The 26,043-nt window shown below is 36.6% G+C and overlaps 5 protein-coding genes across 7 annotated transcripts; 4 read left to right on the top strand and 1 right to left on the bottom strand.

Moving 5' to 3' along the window:
* Positions 1 to 17: 17 nt before the first annotated feature.
* On the top strand, positions 18 to 3,314 carry LOC140840224 (long-chain-alcohol oxidase FAO2-like). Its single transcript, XM_073207452.1, has 3 exons — positions 18 to 272; positions 724 to 996; positions 1,493 to 3,314. Exons 1-3 carry the CDS (start codon positions 75 to 77, stop codon positions 3,227 to 3,229), a joined length of 2,208 nt encoding a protein of 735 aa, XP_073063553.1. The 5' UTR covers positions 18 to 74; the 3' UTR covers positions 3,230 to 3,314.
* An 87-nt stretch (positions 3,315 to 3,401) lies between these two features.
* LOC140840225 (succinate--CoA ligase [ADP-forming] subunit beta, mitochondrial) lies at positions 3,402 to 8,436 on the bottom strand. The gene is made up of 12 exons (XM_073207453.1): positions 8,253 to 8,436; positions 7,611 to 7,721; positions 7,325 to 7,436; positions 6,824 to 6,888; positions 5,885 to 5,962; positions 5,410 to 5,484; positions 5,151 to 5,303; positions 4,877 to 5,011; positions 4,602 to 4,766; positions 4,243 to 4,365; positions 3,862 to 3,933; positions 3,402 to 3,763 (listed from the first exon to the last, which is right to left on the bottom strand). Exons 1-12 carry the CDS (start codon positions 8,352 to 8,354, stop codon positions 3,686 to 3,688), a joined length of 1,269 nt encoding a protein of 422 aa, XP_073063554.1. The 5' UTR covers positions 8,355 to 8,436; the 3' UTR covers positions 3,402 to 3,685.
* Positions 8,437 to 9,167: 731 nt separating this feature from the next.
* On the top strand, positions 9,168 to 14,357 carry LOC140840226 (protein NPGR2). The gene is made up of 6 exons (XM_073207454.1): positions 9,168 to 9,559; positions 9,933 to 10,213; positions 10,436 to 10,688; positions 11,403 to 12,613; positions 13,213 to 13,366; positions 13,947 to 14,357. The coding sequence occupies exons 2-6, from the start codon at positions 9,956 to 9,958 to the stop codon at positions 14,261 to 14,263; spliced, it is 2,193 nt and encodes a 730-aa protein (XP_073063555.1). The 5' UTR covers positions 9,168 to 9,559; positions 9,933 to 9,955; the 3' UTR covers positions 14,264 to 14,357.
* A 599-nt stretch (positions 14,358 to 14,956) lies between these two features.
* On the top strand, positions 14,957 to 17,352 carry LOC140840227 (rho GDP-dissociation inhibitor 1-like). Its single transcript, XM_073207455.1, has 5 exons — positions 14,957 to 15,405; positions 15,985 to 16,048; positions 16,137 to 16,355; positions 16,597 to 16,721; positions 17,030 to 17,352. The coding sequence occupies exons 1-5, from the start codon at positions 15,241 to 15,243 to the stop codon at positions 17,096 to 17,098; spliced, it is 642 nt and encodes a 213-aa protein (XP_073063556.1). The 5' UTR covers positions 14,957 to 15,240; the 3' UTR covers positions 17,099 to 17,352.
* Positions 17,353 to 20,371: 3,019 nt separating this feature from the next.
* On the top strand, positions 20,372 to 24,968 carry LOC140840228 (BRCA1-associated RING domain protein 1-like). 3 transcript variants are annotated; one of them, XM_073207456.1, is made up of 13 exons: positions 20,372 to 20,639; positions 20,804 to 20,857; positions 20,941 to 21,011; positions 21,185 to 21,280; positions 21,368 to 21,735; positions 21,930 to 22,265; positions 22,386 to 22,486; positions 22,690 to 22,876; positions 22,955 to 23,082; positions 23,426 to 23,513; positions 23,691 to 23,856; positions 23,952 to 24,070; positions 24,505 to 24,968. In XM_073207456.1, the coding sequence occupies exons 1-13, from the start codon at positions 20,551 to 20,553 to the stop codon at positions 24,802 to 24,804; spliced, it is 2,103 nt and encodes a 700-aa protein (XP_073063557.1). In that variant the 5' UTR covers positions 20,372 to 20,550; the 3' UTR covers positions 24,805 to 24,968. The 3 variants fall into 3 exon arrangements, with proteins under 3 accessions (XP_073063557.1, XP_073063559.1, XP_073063558.1); XM_073207458.1 differs by having other exon boundaries at positions 21,404 to 21,735; XM_073207457.1 differs by having other exon boundaries at positions 20,373 to 20,639; positions 22,955 to 23,058.
* Positions 24,969 to 26,043: the final 1,075 nt, after the last annotated feature.

The raw sequence follows: 26,043 nt of genomic DNA on the forward strand, positions 1-26,043 counted from the left end.
TATATATATATATGGGCGTGTGTTTTGGTCTGTATAAGATTGAGAGAGAGGACAGAAGACATCGTGAACAAGGTATGAAGATGGGAGGGTTAAAGCCTCATCCCTTGTTGAAGGGAGGAAGCAGAAGGGAGGAGGAGTGCTCAAGCTACAGCCATGGCTTCTCCTCATCTCAGATCCAATCACTCTCTGCCATCTGTCAAACACTCATTCCTCCCCTCCCCAAAGTTGATGATTACGTCACCGACTTCTGCCGAACTTCAGGCCCGCATGAGGTCAACTAAATGAAATCCCTCTTCTTTTCTTGCACCCCTTTTGTTGTTCTAGTTTGTGTCATTTGTGCGCATGTGTTTAAATGAGCCTCAATCAATAGGTTTCGGATCAGTTATTATAATGAAACAAAGGATATAAATATTGTTTGTGGGACTGGACTACGATGGATCTCTAGAAATTAAAGACCAACTCTCTGGTATTCAATGAACCACAAGATTTGGTTGTTTTGAGATATTTTATTTTAGTAATCATGTGAAATGGTTAGCAGTTGAATTGGCCCAGACAAAGAACCTTCTTTCTGCTCCTTGGATAATTAGAACCCGATAATTGACTAGTGAGGCACCATTTTTTGTCTTTTGAATCAGAGGTAAAGTAGTAGATGTGGAACATTTTACAGATGATTTATTTTTCTTGCATTTGTTACAGTTATTTTTAGCGATTTTTCGTTTATAGATAGCGGAGTTGCTGGTGAAGAGAGGGATGCCTAAAGCTGTGTTCATCGTGGGCTTGGTTTTAAAGTTTCTGTCGAGCAGATTGGGAACATTTGTGCTCTGTGGGCGTATCTGTATTGATTGGAAATGGCCATTTGTGCGCAACTTCTCTGAATTGTCTTTGGACAAGAGAGAAATTGTGCTTCAGAGATGGTCCAAAGAAACTTTTCTGATTCCTCTGAAAATATCCTTCCTGCTGCTAAAAATTGTCTGCCTCTTCGTGTTCTTCTCTTGGGTAAAACTCGTTCCCTGTTTTGATTCCGCTGTTGCTTATGTTCTTGATTTGTTAGAAATTATCTTCCAAGAACTCAGGATTATGAAAGGTGGTCCCAAATTATTTGTCTGGTACATGCACGTGAATATTGGGAGAATCCAAACTTGTGAACTGAAAAGAGATAATAACCTGAATCCTGGAAAGAAGAAACAAGCAGATTTTTTTTTTTTGGAATATGAACGAGATAAAGAGAGAATCAAATATTGGATTGCACTGCCGGCATGACTGAACAAAGACCTCAAAGAATTGTGTTTAGTTCTTCACTAATCGAACTGCAACCTATATTATATTAAATCAAGGAATATGTAATCAATTCACGTAGAGAATAGACATCAAATTGGGTGTTAATTTGAGTTTTATGTAAGATGAGTTAGAAGGATCTCTTATCCACCATTGGTACATTTTGAATTTATTACTGAATTTAATTTTTTCTTGCATAAAAATAAATACGTTACAGACCGATGAAAATTTGAAAAATCCAGCTTGGGAAGCAATTGGATATGAAGTAGAAGCAATTGAAAATTTCAGAGAAAACAAGAAGGAAAGGCCACTTGAAAAGGGTATCGTGGAAATTATGAATAACGACGAATCTTCACTAAAAGAATCCCTCATCCAAAAAGGAATACAAGTTGTTGATGACCTGAATGCCGATTCATTCAAGATCAAATGTGATGTGGTGATTGTTGGATCTGGCTGTGGAGGAGGGGTTGCCGCTTCCGTTCTTGCAAACTCGGGTCAGAAAGTTATCGTTCTTGAGAAAGGCCACTACTTTGTTCCAGAAGATTACTCAGGTCTTGAAGGGCCATCCTTGGCCGAATTATATGAATCGGGTGGAATGCTAACAACTCAAGATGGGAAAATTATGGTCATGGCAGGATCAACGGTTGGTGGGGGTTCGAGTATAAATTGGTCTGCCTGTATAAGAACTCCTGATCATGTTCTCAAAGAATGGTCAAAGAACAAGATTCCTCTCTTCAGTACACTTGAATATCAATCCGCCATGGATTTTGTATGTGAGAAGATTGGTGTCACGCAGAATTGTGCAGAAGAAGGGTTTCAAAACCAAGTACTTAGAAAAGGGTGTGAAAATCTTGGCCTCAAAGTTGAGTCAGTGCCAAGAAATTCTTCAGAGAATCATTACTGTGGTTCTTGTGGTTATGGCTGCAGAAAAGGGGATAAAAAGGGTACTGATTCAACTTGGCTCATTGATGCAGTCAAGAAGGGTGCAGTTATCTTATCTGGATGCAAGGCAGAGACTTTCGTACTGGCAAGTGACAATAGTGGAACCGTTAGAAAACGATGCCTTGGAGTTATCGCGAGCTCTGAGAGTAAGAAAATCATAAAGAAGCTTCACATCGAGGCAAGAGTGACAATTTCAGCTTGTGGTTCTCTCTTGACTCCACCTTTGTTAATATCAAGTGGTTTGGAGAACAAGAACATCGGAAGGAATCTTCACCTTCACCCCGTTTCCTTTGTTTGGGGATATTTTCCTGATTCTTTGGTTGAATTGAAGGGTAAAAGCTTCGAGGGAGGAATCATCACTTCTGTACATAAAGTGGTATCTAAAGAGTCAAGCACGCAAGCTATAGTTGAATCTGCAGCACTTGGACCTGCATCATTTGCCTCGCTAATCCCTTGGGTCTCGAGAGATTACATAAGGGAAAGGATGACAAAATATGGCAGAACAGCTGTTCTATTCGCATTAGCCAGAGATCAAGGTTCAGGGGAAGTGAAAAAACCAGGAATAATAGAGTATAGGATGAGTGAACTTGACAAGGAGAATCTTAAGACAGGATTGAGGCAGGCATTAAGAATTCTTACTGGGGCGGGAGCAGTTGAGGTAGGCACTTTTAGGAGTGATGGCCAGAGAATTATGTGCAAAGGGACCAATAATGATGATTTGGAAGAATTTCTTGACATGGTTACTGCAGTCGGAGGGCCACGTTCTCGTTCAGAATGCTGGACAATCTATTGCTCTGCTCACCAAATGGGCAGTTGTCGAATGGGCAGGAACGAGGAAGAAGGTGCAGTTGATGAAAATGGGGAATGTTGGGAAGCCAAGGGGCTTTTTGTGTGTGATGGAAGTGTTCTCCCTACTGCAGTTGGTGTTAATCCAATGATAACTATTCAATCAACTGCATATTGTATCTCAGCTAGACTAGCAGAGTCCTTGACAAAAGGGAAAGGCTTTTAAGTGCAAATAACATAATCCATAAAGAGAACTTTACTGAATTTTAATATTATTCTAAAATTTTCTGACCCAATTCAAGTTGGATTTTTCACCTAATATTCGAAACTTTTTTCATTCACATTTTAAAATGAGAGATTGATAGCATTCTAGAAAAATTGCAAAACAGAGCAGGAAATTCAGTCATTTGACAGTTTATTATCAAAAAGGGAAAAAGCGTGTCCACGGTTTTTCCCACATTAAATGCTGTCAGTACGTCCAAATATCAGGACTGCTTAATATGAAATCAAGAACAACTAATGCTGTCTCCATTCATCAATGAAGGATACATCCTAATCGAAAGCCTTCTCAGTGCAACTCACGAGACGATGATTCAGTGTATGCATAAAACATTTAACTCCAAAATAGCAAGGGGAAAAAGCGCGACCTCCCATGATTTAGGCAAAAGTACACAAAATGACTTCAAGTAGCTGAGGCCTTGACTGCTTTCTCAGCTGCATCGTCCAGATCTTCAGCAGTAATCAAAGCCATTCCACTTTCCTGCAAACACGAAAATATTGGAAGAAAAAGAAAAGTTTTGTACTTTTGTCAGATAATTTACATTGCACATATTAAATTAGATGAGTTTCGAAATTCACCTTCAGAATTCTTTTTCCCTGGTCAACATTGGTGCCTTCAAGACGTACAACTACAGGTACTTTCAGTTGAACCTTTAATAGAAGCATAAGAATGCGTAAAATTGTGATGATCTTTAATCAAAGACAGAAAAGGTAAATAGCAGCCAAACAAAAACCTTTTATTGTGGGGGGGCAGGGGATGGGTGTCAATAGGTAAAAAGTAGTAACAGACAGCAATACAAAAAAAGGTGAACACGTTAATACATCAAATATTTGTCAAAGAAAGAGTGAAGTGCAAAGCAATGCAAAGCAAAGCAAAGAGGCAAGTAACATAATTTTCAACCCAGGGTTGTAAAAAGAAGTAATATCTCCCACGGAAAACCCATCAACACAAGCGTTTACCTGTTTAGCAGCATTGACAATTCCACTGGCTATCACATCACATTTCATTATTCCTCCAAAAATGTTGACAAGAATAGCCTTTACTTTCTCATCTGAAGTCAAAATTTTAAAAGCCTCCACAACCTGTCCAAGATATTCAACTAAAGTAGTCAGCTTTATAACAACATAAAGATAATTAAAACAATAGAGGATGGCAGCCATGAAGTTTATACAATTTGTCAAAATTCTGAAACTACAGTCTCATGATTATATGACCGAAAACCAATCATCGCAATCCAGGACATCCATGTATAACTTGCACCAATTCATAACCAAAAGAAATCCACCATACATTGAACGGGAAATAAATCCGGTCTCACCTGACCTTCAGAGGCATTTCCTCCAACATCAAGAAAATTGGCAGGAGTTCCTCCATGTAACTTAATAATATCCATGGTAGCCATGGCCAATCCAGCGCCATTCACCATGCAACCTATTTCCCCATCCAAACCAATGTAATTTAAGTCAGCCTTTGCTGCAGAAACCTGATAAAAGATGCAATATGAAATGAATACAACAATGTACGAATATTCATTTGCTTCATTGTACTAAATGTAATAAGCGAGCCAGTCAGAGAAAAGATGTCGGCCGATACCTCTCGAGGATCCTCTTGGGTTGGATCACGCAGAGAGAATATTTCTTTCTGACGGAAAGCAGCATTATCATCAAAGTTGAGTTTAGCATCAGCTGCTACCAACTGGTTATCAGCAGTCTCAGCAATGGGATTGATCTGTTTAAAAATTGATGACTCAAATGCAGATATAAGGTTGGTAACACAATTCGACAGCATTATAAATCTAGATGCTTGCAAGTCATATTATAACACTAAAAATAGAACACTGGACAAAAGAGGAAATCAACCCAATCACCTCCAACAGAGTGCAGTCGCATTTACAGAAAAGTTCATATAACTTCTTCACTTGTTCAATTGAAGCAGTCCTATCAGCCACCTTGGGAGACAACCCATCAACTACCTTGGCAGCATCTTCATCAGTGATCCCTGTGAAAACATCAATAGGTACCTGGTTCAGGGAAGAACAAAAAAGCCCAATATTATAACATTGAACCAGATCCAGAAAGCAACTCTCGGCAACAAAGCCAGATATCATAATAAATTAATGTATTGACCTTTATTATCAATTCTGGATGTTTCTCAGCAAGATCTTCGATGCTGGTTCCTCCCTTTTTACAGGCGATAATAAGCTGCAAAAATACAATTTCAGTGTACAGCTCAGCACCTTAATTCACCAACTGTGGATTCTCTTTAGTCCACATCCCATCTTTGCAACAAATATCATGATGTTGGCATAGAAAGGGAATCGATGCATACAGCAGACTACTAATATACAAGTATACGTAGGCTGTTCCAATGACATTACAATTCATTATCCAGCAATATAAGATAAGTTCTGAAATTCTTCTTGGCTCTGAAACTGACAAGAAACTCCTACGTACGACAGTGTAAATACATCTCAAAAGATCTATAAAAGATTGAGTGGCTGACTAACACCACAAATGCAAGTAACTAAACAGTAAGGATGCACCCTGTGGAATTATTAAAAGAAAAAACAAGAACTATGACACTCGGTATTCGGGAACTTACAGGACCAGCAGATTTACGATCAAGAGTAATGGCGAAGTACATCTCATTGACAAGCGACAACTTCTCGCACAAATAAACCTGCAACCAAGAAAAGTTTTATTTGCTTATCATACACTAACTTATAACCTTATCAAGAAGTTCAACACAGCAGGAAAAATACTGCCACCAACACTAAAGCTGCGAGCTTAAGTAGAAGAAGAAAAGCAGAGTCATGAAACATTTTTCTTCAGATACAACACATACAAACACACATGCACACACACACACAGAGAGAGAGAGAGAGAGAGAGTAAAAACTTATATGTTTTCCTACATTTTATAAGAACACGCAAATACGATATCACTCATAATAAAAATGTGCAGCCAAGTTTCAAGCAAGCAGCAAATGGAAGATAAAACTAAAAACCGAAAAGCTAAAATCATGCCATATAGTATGTCCCCACTAATAAATAAACCTAATTCCCACTAAATGTCGCAAACAATTATGTACCTGAAGGCATTTTTTAATACTTCGTACAGGTGCACATTACCATTAAACTGATTCAAATATCAGCAAGATCAGAGAAAAGATCACATAAAAAACTAAAATAAGTTCAAGATTTACTCGGTTGACTAGTTTTGTTCAGTAAATGTTTTGCAACACTATCTTTCCTGTGACAAAAGAATGCCACAACGGTTAATAGAGATGTGAAATGAGAAGGTGTCTAGAGCAAATTTGATCACTAAAACAAAAAAAAACCTTATAGAAATTCAAAAATCAATTCTGACTACAAGAACTAAATTTACAGTTGATGTTAACAGAAAGTAGCACTGAATGCTGTGATGGTAAAAATGATCTGCTTGCAAAATGAATATGTAAATGGCAGCCTTTTATAATTTTCCAGCATGTACCGTCACACATTTCTTAATAAGAAGTTATGAAAAAAATTTAAAGACGAACCTTGCTGACAACTTTTCCTTGGGGACCTGTTTGCTTTGTTACAAGTATCTGTCCAAGCATTTTTCCTGTAAAAACATACTTTGTAAGAGGATGTCCCTTCAGCTAGCCACACAAGTAAATCTTGTAAGGCAGTTTCCAGTTGCTGCATTCAAACAAAAATTTCTTTCTTTCATATAAAAAAGGTGTTCCGTAACTAAAACTCAAGGATTTTTCACGTACACAAGTTATCAGCAAAACTGAATAGATGAACCTACAAGCACTTCATCAGTTCATCCTTAACACAGTTTCTTGAAGAATTTGTAGGGAAAAAAAAGGTGGAATATAGCATCCACAACTTATGTGAAATACGTTACTTTCATACCTCAAACAACTTGAGGTTACCTCCGATTAAACACGTGTCAAGATGCAAGAAGTTAAATCATGCCTAAGTAGCTGCCGATACATAACTTAAAATTCTATAATTAACAGCCTTATATAATTCAAAACAAATTTTCCTCATACCAGCTATTTCTTCAACCTGTTCAGCCTTCACAATATGCACTCCTCCTTGGAGACCACTTTTAAATGTTCCCAGTCCTCGGCCACCAGCAAGGATCTGGGACTTCACCACCACCTATATCACAAAAAAGCAGGTATTTGCCTCTTCTGATCACATGTTATCAGGCACCATAACAGAAACCTAATCGAGGCAATTACAAGCCATAATTCTTTCTCTGTTCACCCACTTTCAAACCATAAATAACATGTTTGTGTAAGAAGAACGAGGATAAGGATTTGACATCCGCACCTCACTTTGGTTGGAGAACATGTCACGCATCGCCTTCTTGACCTCATCAGCTGAGCCAACTGCCACACCTTTTGGAACATTAATCCCATGTTTGCTCATCAATTCAGCTCCCTAATATCATGAACACAATATGCAGATTAACTCGTCGAACATATAGGACCACAAACGTTCAGAAAAATAAAAGAATAACCTGAACATAAGATAAAACGTGGCTCTAATATTCACAATATCAGTAATGCGTCATGCATCCATGAAAACCTGTATATTATAATGTCCCGAGGCGTCTGACCAGGTCTAATATGGCAATGCTCCATCAAATTTTATTGTTCTTATCATTCTATATATGCAGACCTCCAAAACACATTCAATCATCCCCCGCCCCTCTCTATTAAATTCAAGTGTTGGCATTGTACAAGTCGCAAAGAGAAGAGTAAACGCAATCTGAGACACAGTACCACAACGACATATTCCCAAACCCATCTAGGAAATGGAATAGATAAACAAAATTCACACAGACAAAAACTTTACTACGCGCTATTCCAGCAACACAAACCTCGAATCAGATCACGCTCAAAACACAACTTCGGAGAAATGAAATCATATTCTCCCAACAGCCGCGGGCGGGATATTGAGGAAGCGTACCTGATATTCGTGAATATTGAGACGACGGAGCTGCTGCTGCTGCCATTTCCCGGCAACGGACAAAGAGCGACTAGCGAGTTTCCCCAGCAATCCTCTCACCATTTCCTCCTCTCTTCACAACTTTATGTAAGATCCTTTTGCAGAGATCGAACTGGAACACGGATAATCAATAAGATGATTAAATGAAAAACATGTTCATTTAATAATAATTGAATTAAATTATTTTAAATTGTGAAATAATTTCTTAATTAAATTTCAAATTATTTAAAAATATTGTTTAAAAAAATAAAATTATAAATATTGATATTTTCTTAATTATTATAAAAGTAATTAATAAAATTTAGGACACACTTCTCGATTAAATTTTTAATCCAATAAATTAGGTTTACGTAATTGTCAGCATTGGGTAAAGGTGGATGGAAATAAAATGGTCGAGCACTTCATGCATAATTTCATGCAAGTTTCATATTCCATTTAATTATTTCGTAGTCATTAGCGATGGAGGCTAAATATTTCCAGGGCAAGACAATTTTGATTACTATAGTCATTGGTTTCCTAGCAAAGCGTACGTGATATTCAATTTTTTTTAGCTTCGAAACAATATTAATATATTACGATTTTAGTCGTGTAACTTGTCAACGTTTGATTTTTATACAGTAATTTTTTTAAAACATTTTTTACATGAAACGTATATTGGTTATTTGACAACGATGTTCTTTTATGTAATTCATGTTATAAGAATAAAGTTTATATTGCACACACTAAAATATATATAAACATATGATTCTAATTATTTGTAAAATTGAGAATAAAATATTATTAATAATAATAATATATTTGGAATGATGTTATAATTGCTAAACGCGTCGCAAAGTGGCGCTCAAAATATTAAAGAAGTATTAGTTGGCCCTACATAGAGCTCTCCCTGCCCCAATTCCCGATTGCCAGATACGATACAGTGTTTGGGGCTTTGCATTGAATTAGTTATTAATTAATCGCTGCTTTTTTCCCCAAATCTTCAGTCACACGCTTCCCTTGTTTTCTGTTTTCTCCGCCGGACCCTGACCGAAACCCTCCAATTTGTACAGAAACTTTAATTGCGCTGTTATTTTTTTGTAAAGAAAAGAAAGGCGAATAAAAATACTGGTTTGTGTAAGCTTTGTTGGATTCTTGTTTGATCGCAGGGTTTTCTTAGTACCCTGCATCTGAATAAAATTGGGAATTTTCATTGGTAAGATGTGGGCTGGTGTGTATATGCCCTGGCCTTCAATCTTCGGCCGCTTCCGGTTTGCTTTCAGTTTTCAAGGGTAATATATTATATGTCTACGTACTTTTTTTTTGCTTTATTGATTGAATGATCTTTGAATATCGAAGCTTTATTGTACGGGGTCTTAGTTTTTGAACTTAGAAATTTTTACCCACAAGGGTTTCTGATTTTGTGTTTTGGGGATATGGGTTGTTAATTTTGCTGATCAACGGCTGGTGGGTTGGGCTCCTGTGGTGTTCACTGAGCGATAGTCTCTGTTTTCTGAAATGGGCTCTTTTGGGCTACATGTCTAAGTCTTACAGTTACCGGATTATATAATTTATAGGAACAGAGAATTTTTTATAGTGTTATTTATGGATATTATATCCAAAAGCGGGCTAATTTTTGAAGTATTGGAAATCTGTTTGTTGAAGACTTTTTACAGGGCTGAAACAACATGACAAATGAGACTAAGATTAAAGAAAGACAACGGGAACACAATCGAGTTAAGTTGGGGAAGATAATGCAGTGTCTCTGCTCAGGAGGACAGACAAGAGTAGATGAAATGGTCCCTTCTTCTAAATCTGTTGCTGTCCAGGATTATTCTGCTAGCGTCTATTCATCTCAAGCCGGAGAAACTGAACGTAAACCTGATACTGGCAACATCGAAGAAGCTGAAACATCATTGCGTGAAAGTGGTTGTTTAAATTATGAGGTTGTTTTCTCTTGTTCTTCATATAAAATTTTTCTTCAGACCTCATTTTGGCTCAATTTCAATCCATTTGATAAGGTCTTGCTTATGATTATAATATTTATCTCGGCTTTTATCTTTTATAGGTTCTATCATCAGTGTATTTATTTGTTGTTTCTTTTGATTAGTTATGGCAGAACCTATGTTAGTATTTTATGATCTTGACATAACGATTTTAATTATCAGGAAGCCAGGGCATTGTTGGGGAGGTATGAGTATCAAAAAGGAAACTTAGAAGCTGCCTTGCATGTGTTTGAAGGGATAGATATTGCTGCAGTGACACCGAAGATGAAAATTACACTTGCTGCAAGAGGGGAAACTCATAAGAGACGGTTGCAAAATTATTCAACGCCACCAATGTCTATACATGCTGTTAGTTTGCTCTTGGAATCAATTTTTTTAAAAGCAAAATCATTTCAAGCCCTTGGGAGGTATAAAGGTAACTTTTGTGTGTCTTATTGAATCTTATATTTATTATCTTCGAGGCTCGAGCAATACATATAAATTTATTGCATTGTGCTGTGTCATGCAGTTTTCATTATGACTTCATTCATTGTTGTATCCTGAATTCTTGTAAAATCATTAGTTTTTCAAAGATTTTTGGAATTTATTTCCTGTTTGGTTTTTTTCTTAATGCTTTATTAATTGTGTATCTGAAGTAAATATTCGAAGAAAAGCAGTTGTGATTTGTTCCTTCTTGGAATGTTCGTTGTAATGGGCAATCAACATACGAATAATCTATTAGTCTCTCTATTATATGGCTTCTGGACTGACTCTGTTCCTCAGGCTTATTTGACTATTGAAGTTTGTCTATAATGATTAAAATTAACGGTCAGTGGCCCTCCCTGTCTTAGTTTGTCCTCTAATTATTTTGACCATAGTTAGGCCGTTATGGCAGATGTAGCATTTAGTAATATTCTGTTGGACTTTCCTGTTGGTTCAGTTCAGTGCTTTGTGGAAGTTTTGATATTTGTCTTCCCCCCTGCATCTTGTGGCTGGTTATACTTGAGAAGTCCTTGTCTTTCCATATCTTGTTTTGACCGTGGAAAGAGGTGGTATTGTAGGCAAACAGTTTTTGCAGAAAATCATTATTTGAGTCTGGCAAACCTGCAAATGGATGGCTCTGATTTGTGTTTCCAATCGCCTTTTGCAGAAGCTGCTCAATCATGCTCAGTAATTCTGGACATTGTTGAATCTTCATTACCAGCAGGCTTACCTGAAAACTTTGGTGCTGACTGTAAATTGCAGGAGACGTTAACTAAGGCTGTCGAGCTGCTTCCAGAATTGTGGAAACTTGTTGAGTCTCCCCGTGAATCTATCTTGTCATATCGCCGGGCCCTGCTTCATCAGTGGAATCTTGATGCGCTAACTATAGCAAAAATTCAAAAGGAGTTTGCGGTCTTTCTCTTGTACAGCGGAGACGAAACAATTCCCCCAAATCTACGATCACAGATAGACAGTTCATTTGTTCCCAAAAACAATATTGAAGAAGCAGTTCTTCTTTTGATAATTCTATTAAGAAAGGCTTCTCTGATGAAGATTGAGTTGGATACTTCGATTTTGGATCACCTTACCTATGCATTATCTATATCAGGTGGACTCAGGGCTTTAGCTAATCAACTTGAAGAGCTGCTTCCTGGCGTTTTAGATCGGAGAGAAAGATATGATATCTTAGCTCTCTGTCATCACTCAGAAGGTGATGATTTGGATGCTTTGGATTGTTGGGAAAAATTATTGAAAAGTCATTCTGATTCAACATATTTACAAGGATTATTGTTTGCATCAAAGATATGTGGGGAAAGCTCAAAGCACATAGAAGATGGGATTAGTTTTGCTCGCAGAGCAGTTGAAGGCTCGCATGGGAGATGTGACCAGTTGGCTGGTGTTGCCAATTGCATGTTGGGCATCTCTCTTTCGGTAAAATCTGGATCAGTTCTGTCTGATAGTGAGAGGGTTGAAAGACAATCTGAGGCTCTTACAGCTTTCGAAACTGCTGGGAGAATGACTAAACTGAATGATCCCGTCTCTGTTCATCAACTGTGTTTACAATATGCTGAGCAGAGAAAGTTGGATTCAGCACTCCATTACGCCAAATGCTTGGTTAAATTGGAAGGAGGATCTAATCTTAAAGGATGGATTTTGTTGGCTCGAATATTATCTGCTGATAAACGCTATTTAGATGCTGAAACTATCATTAATGCTGCTCTATATCAAACTGGAGTATGGGATCAGGGAGAATTGCTAAGAACTAAAGCTAAGCTGCAAATTGCCCAGGGTCTAATGAAGGAGGCTATTGAAACTTTTTCTCGACTTCTTGCTGTTCTTCAAGTTCAGAGTAAAAGCTTTACTTCGGAGAAAGAGAAGGTTTGCCGCATCTCACTTCTCTATGGCATAAATATACGTATTTATGCTTTGCTATATTCTTAACTGAAATGGTTTAAATTGGGCATGAATGGGTTAATTTTAGATACTCATGATGTTTAGTTGCCCAATGAGCCAATATCTGGTTGTTGAAAAGAATATTTATGCCGTAACTCCCTTCTGGTTCTCAGCATTTGAAAAGCTGAGGAGAGGGTGCATGCCATCATAATGCATAACTAAATATGCAACACTTGATAATTCAAGGCAGCCAAATCTTTTATAGCCTGATTAATTTCCCACAAGGATATCTGCTACCCTTTTGTTGACTCGCATCACTCCCCACATACATACAAGACATGATATTTACTCGGCATGTTGCTTGAAAATTGATATTTTAGCTCGGCCAACTTGTTCTTGGCATTGTAGTTACCATTTTTCCGCAATCCGATCTTAGACCTTTATGTGGGATCTTTGTTACGTCCTCCATTCTCCATCTTGTTGCAAATTTATTTATTTTGGTGCAAACTGTACTCTTCTATTTATGTATGCTGTCTCTATGAAGTTATGGTATGACGAAAATCCTTTGTGTTTCATATTGACAGGACAGAAGAAAACATAACAAAAATCTAGAGATGGAAACATGGCATGATTTGGCTTCCATCTACACAAGTTTGTCCCAATGGCATGATGCTGAGATATGTCTTTCAAAATCCAAAGCCATCAGTACTTTTTGTGCCTCTAGATTGCACACTTCAGGTATATAACGCTTGCTTTTCTGGTTCCACCCCCCTCACCCCCTCATATTTCCCTACTTTGTTATTTGTTTCTTGGTATCAGAGTAATGAAAATTCGTCTAAACTATAAGAAACACTCATAATGAACGTAAAACACAAAACCAAAAGCCATTTTTGGTATGATTTTGGGGAAAGATTTTGGAGAACTAGTTTTGTGAGGATCAACTAAATGTTTGGTATGATTTTGGGTCTTTTGGGGAAGGATTTTAGAGAACTAGTTTTCTGATAATCAACTGAATGTTTGATATTATTTTGGCCTTCTGGTGGGGTGGTAAATGCTCAATGACGCCAAAAATGAATGGATGACGATGTTACATAAATAAAATTATTTTGAGATTTTGGAGTATAGGGTTTTGGATTATAATAGTTTATCTAATTATATAGTTTTACATAGCTAATCAAAAGTTGAATATTTAGTAAAAAATATTGTGCTCGGTGATTTGGGATAAGGCGTAGGTAAGTTTCCCTTTCTGTTGCATATTCATAATTGATCGTGAACCAGCTGGTCAAAAGCTCAATTCTATTTTGTGCCATAAAAACAGGTTTGCTTGACGAAGCAAAAGGCCAGCACAAAGAAGCACTAAAAGCCTATGAACTTGCTCTCGAAGTTGATCCAACGCACGTCCCAAGTCTAGTCTCCAAGGCTACAGTGCTGAGAAAGATTGGTTGCCTATCTCCTGCAATCATACGAAGCTTTTTGACAGAAGCTCTACGACATGACAGGACGAACAGTTCTGCATGGTATAACCTTGGCCTTCTTTACAAAGACGGAGGTAGTTCATTAGCACCGGAAGCAGCTGAATGTTTCAAAGCTGCTGCGTTTCTTGAAGAGACTGCACCGGTAGAGCACTTCCGATGAGTGGCTATTTCCCAGTGCCTGATGTGTACGATTGAGTAAAGCACAGATATTGTTGAAGAGTAATAAATATTCACATTTTTTAAACGACTATAATTGATAAAATCTCCGTGTTGGAATCTAAAGAAGTGTAATCAACACGCATAGAATAACTGTCAATTTGGTATGGGCACATGAATGATTGTGAATTTGTAAATGATCGTGTTATAACTTTAAAAGTGGAAGTGAAAACCTTGACTAATGTTTGGGTGCTTCACACGTTAAAAATTATGGTGAGTTAGGAAGATACGTTACCGAATAAAAGATGATGAATACAAAATCGAAAAATAGCAGTCCGATACATTTGCTCGACCCAGAACGAGAATTTCTGAACTTTGGTGTGCTTGTTCTATGGGCTATAAAAATGGGTTTGTTTTGGGGGGTGTTAGGTCGATGGATTCCAACGATAATATAATTTGATTATTGAAGTCAAAACCAAGAAATTTGATGCATCTTTATGAACAAGTGGTAGACTGCATATCTTGGATGCTTACAGCAAAGTCGTTGCTGTTTGGTCTGTATTTCGAAACTTGTAATAATAACTATCATTAACACCCAATCCAATCATTACTATTATAGTCAAATTACAGCTGCGTTTCACAAGAAACTCGCAAGAATAATTTAGTAGCCCGAATATGAAATCTACTCAATTCGCACTTTCAAGTTTCGAAAGTCACTGCACCGTGGGACGTGGCAAGACACTATAAATTGCGAAGGGCCGCTGACAGCGACAAGCAACTAACTTTGTCTTTCTTTGGAGAAAATCAAGAAACCCAGACAGATTTTCTTGGTCTGCCCACAATACAGTAAAATCAAATAAATTATTATTTATTCCCTACTTTTTGACTGGTAACGCTAGGTTTGCTCTATATATATATATATATATATATATATATACACTTCTAGCCCTTTTCAAGAATTCTGGAGTTTTTGCGGAAAAAATGGAAAGTGTGGAGATAGGGGTCGGGCCATCTACGGCTTCGGCTTTGGCTGGAGAAGAGAAGAAGCAAGAATTGGCGATGAAGGAAGAAGAAGATGAAAAGATTTTTGGAAAGTTTGTTCCGGGCCCACTTCTTCCTCTCAAAGAGCATATTGAGAAAGATAAGGTTGTATTTTGCATCCCATTTTTAAACTGTCCTGTTATTGATATTGCTTTGTTTTAAGATCACTAGAAATTGAATCTTGACAGCATTGGGGGTTTTGAAGTTGTTCTTTTTCTGTTAATTTGTCTTCCTTTCTTGTTTTATGGGGAAGCTTGTGTTTTGGTTATTGGACATTTAACTCTGCTTAAGTTTATCTCCTTGGTTAGTTGGTTAAACATTAGCTAATGTCAACAGGACAAGTCTTTATTTTTGGAGTTCTTAGTTAAGTTCTTTTGCTTGATAAATGTAAGTTTCAAGTATTTAAACGTATGCTTGGATCCAGAAATTCAAGAGACGAGACGACTCGGACAAGCCGGTGGCATGATGGGGGTTGTAACTTGGGGACCCGCTGGGCTCTTAAATTATTCCCATGTATAAGTTTGAGTGTAGTTTGGTTCCGAAACATGCTTGGATTGTTTGCTGAAGAGATTGTTAACACTGGCATGTAATTTACACGATCGATAACTGTAAAAAATACTAGTATACTACCTTTTTGTGGGTTTTTTTTGTTGAAACTCTGACTTCTTTCCTGGTACCTTTTAGGAAGACGAAAGTTTAAGAAGATGGAAGGAGAAGCTTCTTGGTTGCCTGGAAAGTGATTTGAATGGTTTGTTCCGAGCTTGTACCTCGGTATAATTATTGTATGCTAACTCTAGTTCATCTTGTTCCGCTAAAAAATTGTCCATTCTTTCAAGATCAAATGGAGCCGGAAGTTAAATTCCACTCGATTGGAATCATATCCTCTGATGGAGAAGTTAACACTCCATTCCCCATGAGTGAAGACCTGAACAAACTTGCACTTTTTACACTTCGAGAGGGCTCAAGTTATCAGCTTAAGCTGACCTTCTCTGTCCTACATAACATTGTATCGGGCCTGGTATATACAAATACAGTTTGGAAGGGTGGACTTGAAGGTTTGGAATCTAACACAATTTTATATAGCATGATGCATTTTCTTGGTTGTGCTATCTAGTTCAATAGCATGTTCCGGCACTTGCTTAGCTTGAAATCCCCGTTTGCGCCTGTTACTAGATGGCCTTAGATTTACCAACGGCTAGAACTTTGTAACAAGATGAAATAAAGGATTTGAAGGTATACATAAAAATTTTACAAGTCATGATTGTTATTCTAACTCCCTTTTATTTGTACATGCAGTTGATCGAAGCAGTGGAATGCTAGGAACATTTGCTCCTCGAAAAGAACCTTATGCACACACCTTAGAGGAGGAGACCACTCCATCTGGCGTTCTTGCGAGGGGTGTATACACTGCTAAACTAAAGGTGTGCACTCCAAAACGACGTTTTCTCCCATTTGATGTTTAAATTAAATTCATCAATTTATATGGCACTGATACTATGATAGAAAAAGATACTATCTGCTCCTGCTGTTGTATTATGCACTGAATCAAGGTTTATGCATGATTTCTGGCTCTTAGAAGCTCGAGAGTCCGAGAAACAAGAATCATATGTTTGATGAGTATTTTTGTAACATTAAGAAATGATTTAATGTTAGACTTCTAATTCTTATAAATGACGACAAATTCGATACCACTTTGGTTTTATATCGCAGTCTTATTGTGTTCTTGCAGTTCAAGGACGATGACAAAAGATGTCATATGGAGCTCGACTACTCGTTCGAGATCAGAAAGTTCGATTAGCACTAGTTCGGAGACTTCTTTTAGTCGTTTTCAAGTCATTCGATCGTTTCGTTGAATCTTGTTAGACCCCATTAGATGACAAGGGAAGAAAAACAGAACAGTTCTCTTTTGTTAAATATTGTTGTTTCTAGTCCGAATCTGTTGTGCCAGGATGAAGTTTGTGCTATTTTTCAAATTTCATTATGAATCAGAATGTTTGAAGTGGCAATGCGTATTCTTTGGCTGGTTTGTTTAATTATCTAAATAAATTGTTTGATGTTTTTTTTAATAGTCCACGAGAATGAGAAAATGTTTTAACGGAATGAATGCTATGCTTTTGGATTGTGTACGAATTCAAAACGAGATTTCGATGAGTGCATTTTAAATTAATACTATATTGAGTACGAATTGAAGACTCTTTGTTATAATAATAAATAAAATAGCAAGTGCTTTAATATCTATGAATTCGTAAATCACACAAATTTAAATAAATAGAATCTAAATGACGATGTGAATATGCACTTTATTTTTAGTTTTGCATGATAATTAAATAGATATGTGTTTTTAGCCCAAATTTGCCAAACTCAAATTCTACAAAGCTCAAAGCGAAATTCATCTGACGTAAAAACTCAGTAACCAAGCCCGTGAAGAAATCATTTGATGAGCTGAGAGGAGTTGATTCACGATCCATTGTGGATGATCGTGGAAGGTCGTTGGAACAGCTCGATGGAGTAGAGCAGAAACAGAAAAGAAGAATCAGAAAACTCTCTCGCAAAAATCATCAACAAATAGCATCAAAAAGTTTCAGCAAATTCTCCTAATTACATATTCCTTCAACTTTCTTGTAAAAATGTCGTCCAAGTTCATAACACCATAATTAAATTCCATGCTATTCATGGATCTTTTCTGCAATTTTCACTATATTCTTCAACCAAATTTATAGATTTGAAGTCATACCGAGAGAATTGTAACGAACAATTAAATTGAGACACAATATTTGATAATAGAAGTCATAACATCTACATTTGGCACGATCCGTATCTGTCACGCCCCCTAATTTTATGTGCAAACATATTTTGACACTCTCGGTGGGACCAATGCCTCCAAAGCGTAATAAGAAGCATGAATGAACTCCTCAAGTCTCAGGGGAAGGACATTTGTTCATAGGTAGAAGATACTAATGATGACGGAATATCAGTCGAACAACGTGTGCATGAGTTCGAATAGGAAGCTGGGAAAGAATGAGTTCCATATTCTGGTGGCCAGGAAATTCGCGATAACATTATGATGTCTATGGATAAAAATATATGTAATGAACTCAGAGGAATGATCGATGCCTTTACTACTGTCATGACAAATTTTATGCAGAGATGAGATAGTGAATGAGATCTCCAAAAGAGGGGAATGAACCATCAGCGAATGACAAACTTAAATACACAGAGACTAAGTGGTTCGTAAGGCCAAGGATCGAGGAATTCTCAAGCAGGTGAAGCTCGCCGCTTGGGGAATCACATGCTTTTGTGTCTCTTGAGTAAGGAAAATATACTTCTTCGCACAAAAGGAAGGATGCATCGTGGCAGAGACACCAAAATCGGGTAAATAAGTGGCCGATGATATGTTTGATGTGACTTCTCCTAACATACAACTAGAGATGCATGATGGTGGGAGAATACGTGGATATTCAGTGCCGAATTCTGAGAAGAACACTCGGGGGGCAAATTATCATCCACACCCATTAAGACAAACTCCGGTATTAGACTTTGAGACTGTATGTGATGTTATTCGAGGAGTTGTATGGCCCAAATGTGAGGTCAATCAATCGAACCAACCAGAGTTTCACAAGCCATACTCCGATGTTGTTGATCATGATAATCATTATCTATGAGGATACCGCATTTCATACTTTACATTATACTCTGGGGAAGATGGTCAGTCTAATGTGGAACATGTAGGAAGATTTACGATATAATGTGGTGAATTGGCAAACTTGGATAATTTTGCCAACTACAAACAACATCAATAAAGATATTCATTTAATTTTAGATGGTTGATAGTGGACAGTGAAATTATGTGGTTTGTTTTATAGTCATGTTATGTTTCTATCAATGATTACGTGCCACATAAAAAAAAAATAGGTTATTTCATCGTTTTTTTTAAAAAAAATTGGGCATAGTTCCCTTGTAAATTTGACAAGCCAAAAATACAAATACATGTAAACAAATCCTAAGCAACGTGTATAATATTAACAATATGTTTCCAAGAACAAAATTTTTCAAGTCTACACATCAGAAAAACACTTGTCAAATCATGACAAACAAGTACAAAAAAGTACAACTACTATCCCTAACCTACTTATTTTATTTTTTCTCAATGTGTATGATACTTCATACATATATGCATAGTCATTTGCAAAGATATTCATCCAAGCTTAGTAATTTTCTTTTGGATTGACCAGTGATACTCCCATGAGACAATATTTTTCATCTCCATTGGTCTTTAATGTTCTTCCTTGTATGGCCTTTGAGGTTGTCAAATCCTTGATTTCTCCAAGTATGTTTCCAGCAAAATAAATGAGAATAATTGAGAAATCAATAGAGTGATGGTCAACAAAACTATGAGTGCTCAAATAAAAAGTGGAAGAAGAACATCTACCAAGCAAGATGTGAGATGACCTATATGTAAAAAAATTCTTAAATACAATTGTGCATAAGAAGTAGGTGATTCTTAAAAAGAAAGTGAAAGACTAATATTTATTAGGTAGATTGTTTGATATATAAATGTTTCTAATATAAACTTTTTAATAACATGCTAAAAATATTATTTTTCAAGTGTTTGGATTAGAAATAAATATTGTGTAAAAGTTTTCAAATTTTTTACCAAAATATTATAATTATTTTTAAAGAATCATAATTGTACGAGACCAATTTTTTAATTTGAATTAAAATAAGTAAAACCAGAATCATAATTTGAGGTTAAAAACATAAAAATTTATATTTTAAAAAAGGAAGAAACATTTTTGTTTAAAGATAATTGCTCTAATGTTTATAATAAACCAAAAGATTTATTAAAACTTTTTATACCATCAAAATATTATATGTTTATTTAAAGTTATTTATTTTGTTCTAACATAGTAAATTAGTGTAAAGTAATATATAGTATGAGTTATTTTACCCAAAAAAATGAAGTGTTTTATTAATCAATCAAATCGCGCGTGTGTGTCCCACAACAAGAGATCGTTGAAACTAGAGATCTGTGAAAAGCCGGATGGAGCCGAAATCCAAGATGAAAAAACCCGCCAAGGTAGTTCCCGCCAGTTTCAAAGTTCACGCGCCTCCGCCAAAAAAATAAAATAAAATAAAAATCACCCCAAATCCACCTTCAAACCCTTTCATCTGTGACTGTCCTTAATCGTTTCTCCCCAATCTCACAGTTCCGAAGTGGAAAATCCTAAACCAAAGGGGAAAGAATAAGCAATGTCGGATTATCGCAAAGCCGCGAGGTCTTTGAATCCATTGGTTTTCAATTTCCAGAAGCTTGGTCTCGAGCTCAAATGCCCTCTCTGGTAAATCGCCATTTTAGGCAACACCTCCGTGTGTGTGTGTGTGTGTCTATATATATATATATATATATATATATATATATATATATATATATATATAGAGGTTATTCGAATAATTTATCAGCTTGCTTGATCAATTATTTGATTTCCCCTGTTTTTTTTGTCAGTTTTCATATGCTGAATAAGCCGATGTTGCTTCCCTGCAATCACATTTTCTGCAAGTTCGTTCTGGCCTTCTCTCTTTTGATTTAATTCTTCCGTGAATCATGAAAATTTTTATTCTGATTTTTTCCCTATTTTGTAGTGTTTGTGTCCCAAAACCAAGCAAACTCACCGTTGAGTGTCCTTCATGCCAGAAACATTTCACGGATCAAGGTACTAGGTTTCGACATTTTGTTTGTCAGATATTTATCCATTATTTCAGTATAAAGTTCACATTTTGAGGGAGTTAACAATTCGTTTGCCTGGCCTATGATTGCACCACTGATTATTTGGTATTCATGATTCCATGTCGAATATTGATTAGAAAAAACTGATGCATTTTACAGAAATCAGACCAGCTCCTTTCATGGATAACATTGTTGCCATTTATAAGAATTTGGATGCTACTTTCAGCTCTACCTTGTTTCCAATGTTTTCTGCTGGTAAGAAAATACACTCTTTACTGTAAATTGATGGGTCTCGTTGCTCAAACTATTGTGCATAATGTTACTAGTTTTTGCTCATCACAGGTACCAAAACTCCAATTTCAATATCGTCTTCTGTAGGACAACTGAGTAAGGGACTCGGTGAAATTGCTCCAAAAAATAAGCATTCTGATACTTCATTGGAAGATGAGATTGAGTTAATGAAAAAAAATGGAAAACGTGGATTTTCAAAAGATGGTGGGTGTGAGCGATATGAGAAGCAGTTTGAATGTGGATTGGCATCGGAAGCAGACCAGGTATCTCCAGTGGAGAAAAATGTGGCCAATTTCTGCTCTGTATCTGAAGAATTAGAAGTGAACCGTGCCCCAGAATTGTCTCCAGGAAGCTCACCCTCTGATGGTAGTGACAAATATGCAGAAGGTTGCAATAGCGACCTGGGCAGTGGAAATGGGGTTAGTTCAAATCTTACTTTTTTTAATAAGAGTATCTTAAAGTATCTTGCCTCTAGAAGCTCAGTAGGTTAAATCTAGTTGCCAGCGGATTGTGTTTATAAATGAAACAATTTCTTGCTTAATCTTATCCTATACAATATTTGCTACTTATCAAGAATCTCTTTTCCATAATATTCATTAGTGCAAATCTCCAGTGTGCAGAAAAATCTGTGGCCCAGAGTTGCGAAGGAGACACTCTAGTTGTGCCGTCTGGTGAAGTGGATTATAAAACTAATCCAGAAGACACATTTCACAAAAGGGAAATCAAGAGACAAAAGAAGCTACATTATGGGTTGTCTGATGATGTTATTTGGAGCCACGAGTATAAAAAAGATACAATCTCTCAATTCGATAAAGCTGCAGTTGTCAGCTGTAACTTGGAGGGTAAATATCCAGAACATAATTCCATCATGTCTTCATCTGTTCTTGGTGCCGCACCATACATGGATGGAAGTATTTGTGCATTTTGCCACTCTTCTGAAATAACAGACGTAAGTTTCATTTCGATATAAATAGTATTTTTGGTCAAGAACGCTTCACTTTCCTCTTGAGATATTACTGTGATAAAATGTGCTTGCATTAATATTTGAGATAGTTAATTGGTGTTACAGGGGAGTGGACCTATGCTGCAGTATGCAGATGGAAAGGAAGTATCAAGAGGTGAAACCACTCTTTCTAAAGTCATTCCCGTCCACCAAAAATGCATAGAATGGTGAGTTTGATTTTTGTGTCCATTAGCCTTATTTTCTGTCCAATCTCAATTTTCAAAAGAGCAACTTAAAGGTAATGCAAAATTTTCTTTTTCTGTTATATCAGCAATGAAAAATAAACTTCTCATGACTTTATAGATCTTGTATGTTCTTACTTGGTTTTCAAATGAATAACTCTATTAAAGTGAAATATATTGTTGTTTAGGGCCCCTAAAGTCTATTATGTTGGAGAAACTATTAAGAATTTGGATTCTGAATTGGCGAGAGCTGCTAAGCTCAAGTGCAGTAGCTGTGGTGTAAAGGGAGCAGCACTTGGGTGCTTGGCAAGGTCATGCTGTAGGAGTTATCATATTCCCTGTGCAGCCAAAATCCCGGACTGCAGATGGGATTGTGTGAGCATCCTATAATTTTATAAATTGATTATATACACTCGTTTTGGCCTGTTGTCTTATAAGGTTCTTGATATGCAGGATGATTTTTTAATGCTGTGCCCAGCTCACAAATATATTAAATTTCCGAGTGAAAAGTCCAACTCAAGAAAGCGTAACCAAACGCAGTCCTTCTCCACTCCTCTGTATGCCCGTTCTTTACCATCAATGTAGTAACTTAATTCTTCTTCATCATTTGATACATGTGTCCTCAAATGCTAATCACCATGCCTGTAAAATCTCCTTGACCATTTGTTTTGCATGTTACGTGAATAAGCAGTTACTGGCTCTTGTAAGAAGGTTTTAGCCAGATGCCTAAAATTTTTGATTAATGTGTGTGCTGAATATATTTTAAAAGAAGTAATCTGTAGGACATTTTGATGGGTGATTGGTGGATTCATGTCTTTTTTTTAAAAAAATCTGAAATGAAGTATAATAGAGGTCTGTCTGTAGGGGCTTTAAATTACTAGAACAATGGCCAATGATGGATTATTTTTGTTTTCTTCCACACAGATCCATGGAACAGTCTTTTTGGGCCCGTTCTACTAATGGACCTCAAGAATGGGTTTTATGTGCATCTGCTCTGTCTTCCGAAGAAAAGGTTGGTTCCAACCGAACATTGTATCATATTTTCTGGTTACAACCTGAAGTACAGTTTTTCAGGACTAACTATATCCATATATGGACTCCAATTTGTTGTGCTGAATTTATCACTATTCTCACCGAAGAAAAGCAAAATATATCAAACTAATATCTTATATCATTGCTTCGCTTTCAGCATTTGATGATCAAGTTTGCTTCGGTTTGTGGTGCTAAAGTTTCCAAGTCCTGGAATCCAAATGTTACTCATGTGATTGCAGCCACAGATGAAAAAGGGGCTTGCAGTAGAACTCTAAAAGTTCTCATGGCAATTTTAAATGGAAGATGGGTCCTTAACTCGGATTGTGAGCACAATACGTAGTCTATTTACTATTTAGACTTGCCTTCGATCTTGTTTTGTTTTAATCAAACTAATAAAGGCCTATACATTTACTTTTAGGGGTTGAATTGTGCATGGAAGCAAAATGTCCTGTGGGTGAAGAAGATTTTGAAGTTGAGCTGGACAATCATGGTGTTCATGATGGCCCAAGAACAGGAAGACTGAGGGCATTAAATGATGTAAGTACCTCTAACATAAAGAGAGAAATTCATTCTTAATTTTACTTTTCAGTTTATTAAGGCGTAAGTCTCAGTGAAGAGCCGAAACTCAAAAGACTAGTTAGTATATTAGACGGAAGAGCTTATAAGTCAATTCATGATTTGTCGTAGAGCCTTCGAGGGACCGGCATATGAAATTGTCTTCATTGTCATAAACACAGGGGAGTTGTATATTTGCTTAGATTAAAAGCTGTCTTGACAAAAACGAGACTCTGGCTAGTGCCTATTGAGTGAGCTATGGCACAATCTTTTTTAAGCATGAAGATATGTAAGACTACTAATTACTTCAAGTATTTTTGGTAAGAATATTTGAAACTTGGATTATAGTCCAGACCTAATCTTGAGTGGTGATGTGGCACTAGGGATTGACTTTTTCACACTTATATGATACGCAGGCTCCAAAGCTTTTTGATGGTTTGCGGTTCTGTTTTCTTGGTGATTTTGTTCCAGCTTACAAGAGCGATCTTTTAGCCCTAGTTACAGATGGTGGAGGAACTGTATGGAGCTTGGAGCAGATAGCAGAACAAAAACACAATCCTGAAGAAGTTTCTATATGTCTTGTCGTGTTTAACACCCAAGTCGAAGCAAATAGTGTGGCATATGCCAGTGATTTAGCCAAAGAAAATGACGCTGTTGCCATTCCACACACATGGATCTTGGAATCCATTGCTGGACACAGGTTGCTACCGTATTGATTATGTTGAAAAGAACTTTGTATTCTTCCTCTAAAATGTCAACCCATGGTTGTGGCTTGTGTGAAGTAAAACCAGCTTCATGAACATGAACATAATTTCGTGTTACGGTGTTGTATTTTAAATAATATATAATGATCTTATGTTGGATTGATTTCGAAATACAACAGTTGCAAATATTGCTAAGTTTCAAATATAAAGTCATGGTCCAAGTTTGGAACCCGAAGTGTTAGTTTTGTAGCATAACAAGTAAAACAGAATACGATATAATCCATCAACAAAAAAGCTTGCAATAAGCTAGAGATCATAACCACAGGCCAGGCATTTATGCGAATGTTTGATAATCCGGCCAGGGCCAGAAACTGTTAGGAGTGCACCAGGACGCCGTCCAGCGAGGTTGCTGCTATATCACTTTTCTGGACAATTCACCTATACAAAAAGGAAAACGAAAAGACTTTCGAAGGCTACTGTATTGCTGCTGATTGTAAACATTAATTCTCACTACATTAGTAATCTTAATAACTAATTTTGAGTTCAATGTCAACTTCTGAATAAAGCACCTCATCGTTGAATTCCCAAGTACATTAACGTGACATTTTTAGTCATATATTTTTCATTTAATTTATTATAATCTTATAACTAATACGAACATGGTATATTAAAATTTGAATAAATAATTTTATAACTAACAAAAAAACTCATTGTCTCAACCAGTCATCAGACCAATAAAGAAAAGAGATACGTACTTACAAGTTATAACAAGTATTGAAATGAACCATATTTTAATTTTAAACGAGTAAATCGTTAGATTGCATGTTCTTTCGTTAAAAAAAATATAACTCGATAAAATGTTTCTCAGTCTCCCCAAAATATAGACAAATACACACTTATGAAATTAAAGTCCACATATTCTTCAACAAATTAAGCAAACAGAATTTACTATTCCGAATCATAGTACTATATATTCACGTACACACCAATGTACTAACGTGAATTCAAATTCAATCTTTGAAGATTTTGTATTTCTTGGATTTTATGCTTTTACAGCATGCATGGCAGCTGCATTAATCAAGTTCAGTTAAACTGCCTCAGGACCATTAATTCTGATTATATGAGTAAAAAAATTCGAATTCTTCTTGGCTGGGCAGATCATTTGATGAAGAAGATTTTCCGACATCTCTACCAAGAATAGGCCGAAACGATGTAAACGGTTGTTCCCATTCCAGCTGGTTATTGGCAAAA

This window comes from Primulina eburnea, chromosome 8 (assembly GCF_022965805.1).
Source record: "Primulina eburnea isolate SZY01 chromosome 8, ASM2296580v1, whole genome shotgun sequence".
Classification (NCBI taxonomy): Eukaryota; Viridiplantae; Streptophyta; class Magnoliopsida; order Lamiales; family Gesneriaceae; genus Primulina; species Primulina eburnea.

Excerpts from the sequence above, each read along its gene's own strand:
- LOC140840224 (XM_073207452.1), top strand. The coding sequence starts at position 75 with ATGAAGATGGGAGGGTTAAAGCCTCATCCCTTGTTGAAGGGAGGAAGC. Across the intron at positions 273-723 it reads GAACTTCAGGCCCGCATGAG|ATAGCGGAGTTGCTGGTGAA; the intron begins GTCAACTAAATG and ends TTTCGTTTATAG. Across the intron at positions 997-1,492 it reads TCTTCGTGTTCTTCTCTTGG|ACCGATGAAAATTTGAAAAA; the intron begins GTAAAACTCGTT and ends AATACGTTACAG.
- LOC140840225 (XM_073207453.1), bottom strand. The coding sequence starts at position 8,354 with ATGGTGAGAGGATTGCTGGGGAAACTCGCTAGTCGCTCTTTGTCCGTT. Across the intron at positions 5,304-5,409 it reads ATCCAGAATTGATAATAAAG|GTACCTATTGATGTTTTCAC; the intron begins GTCAATACATTA and ends TCCCTGAACCAG. Across the intron at positions 3,934-4,242 it reads TTGTCAATGCTGCTAAACAG|GTTCAACTGAAAGTACCTGT; the intron begins GTAAACGCTTGT and ends CTTCTATTAAAG.
- LOC140840226 (XM_073207454.1), top strand. The coding sequence starts at position 9,956 with ATGACAAATGAGACTAAGATTAAAGAAAGACAACGGGAACACAATCGA. Across the intron at positions 10,214-10,435 it reads GTGGTTGTTTAAATTATGAG|GAAGCCAGGGCATTGTTGGG; the intron begins GTTGTTTTCTCT and ends TTTAATTATCAG. Across the intron at positions 13,367-13,946 it reads CTCTAGATTGCACACTTCAG|GTTTGCTTGACGAAGCAAAA; the intron begins GTATATAACGCT and ends CCATAAAAACAG.
- LOC140840227 (XM_073207455.1), top strand. The coding sequence starts at position 15,241 with ATGGAAAGTGTGGAGATAGGGGTCGGGCCATCTACGGCTTCGGCTTTG. Across the intron at positions 15,406-15,984 it reads AGCATATTGAGAAAGATAAG|GAAGACGAAAGTTTAAGAAG; the intron begins GTTGTATTTTGC and ends GGTACCTTTTAG. Across the intron at positions 16,722-17,029 it reads TATACACTGCTAAACTAAAG|TTCAAGGACGATGACAAAAG; the intron begins GTGTGCACTCCA and ends GTGTTCTTGCAG.
- LOC140840228 (XM_073207456.1), top strand. The coding sequence starts at position 20,551 with ATGTCGGATTATCGCAAAGCCGCGAGGTCTTTGAATCCATTGGTTTTC. Across the intron at positions 21,281-21,367 it reads GTTTCCAATGTTTTCTGCTG|GTACCAAAACTCCAATTTCA; the intron begins GTAAGAAAATAC and ends TGCTCATCACAG. Across the intron at positions 23,514-23,690 it reads CTCTGTCTTCCGAAGAAAAG|CATTTGATGATCAAGTTTGC; the intron begins GTTGGTTCCAAC and ends CTTCGCTTTCAG.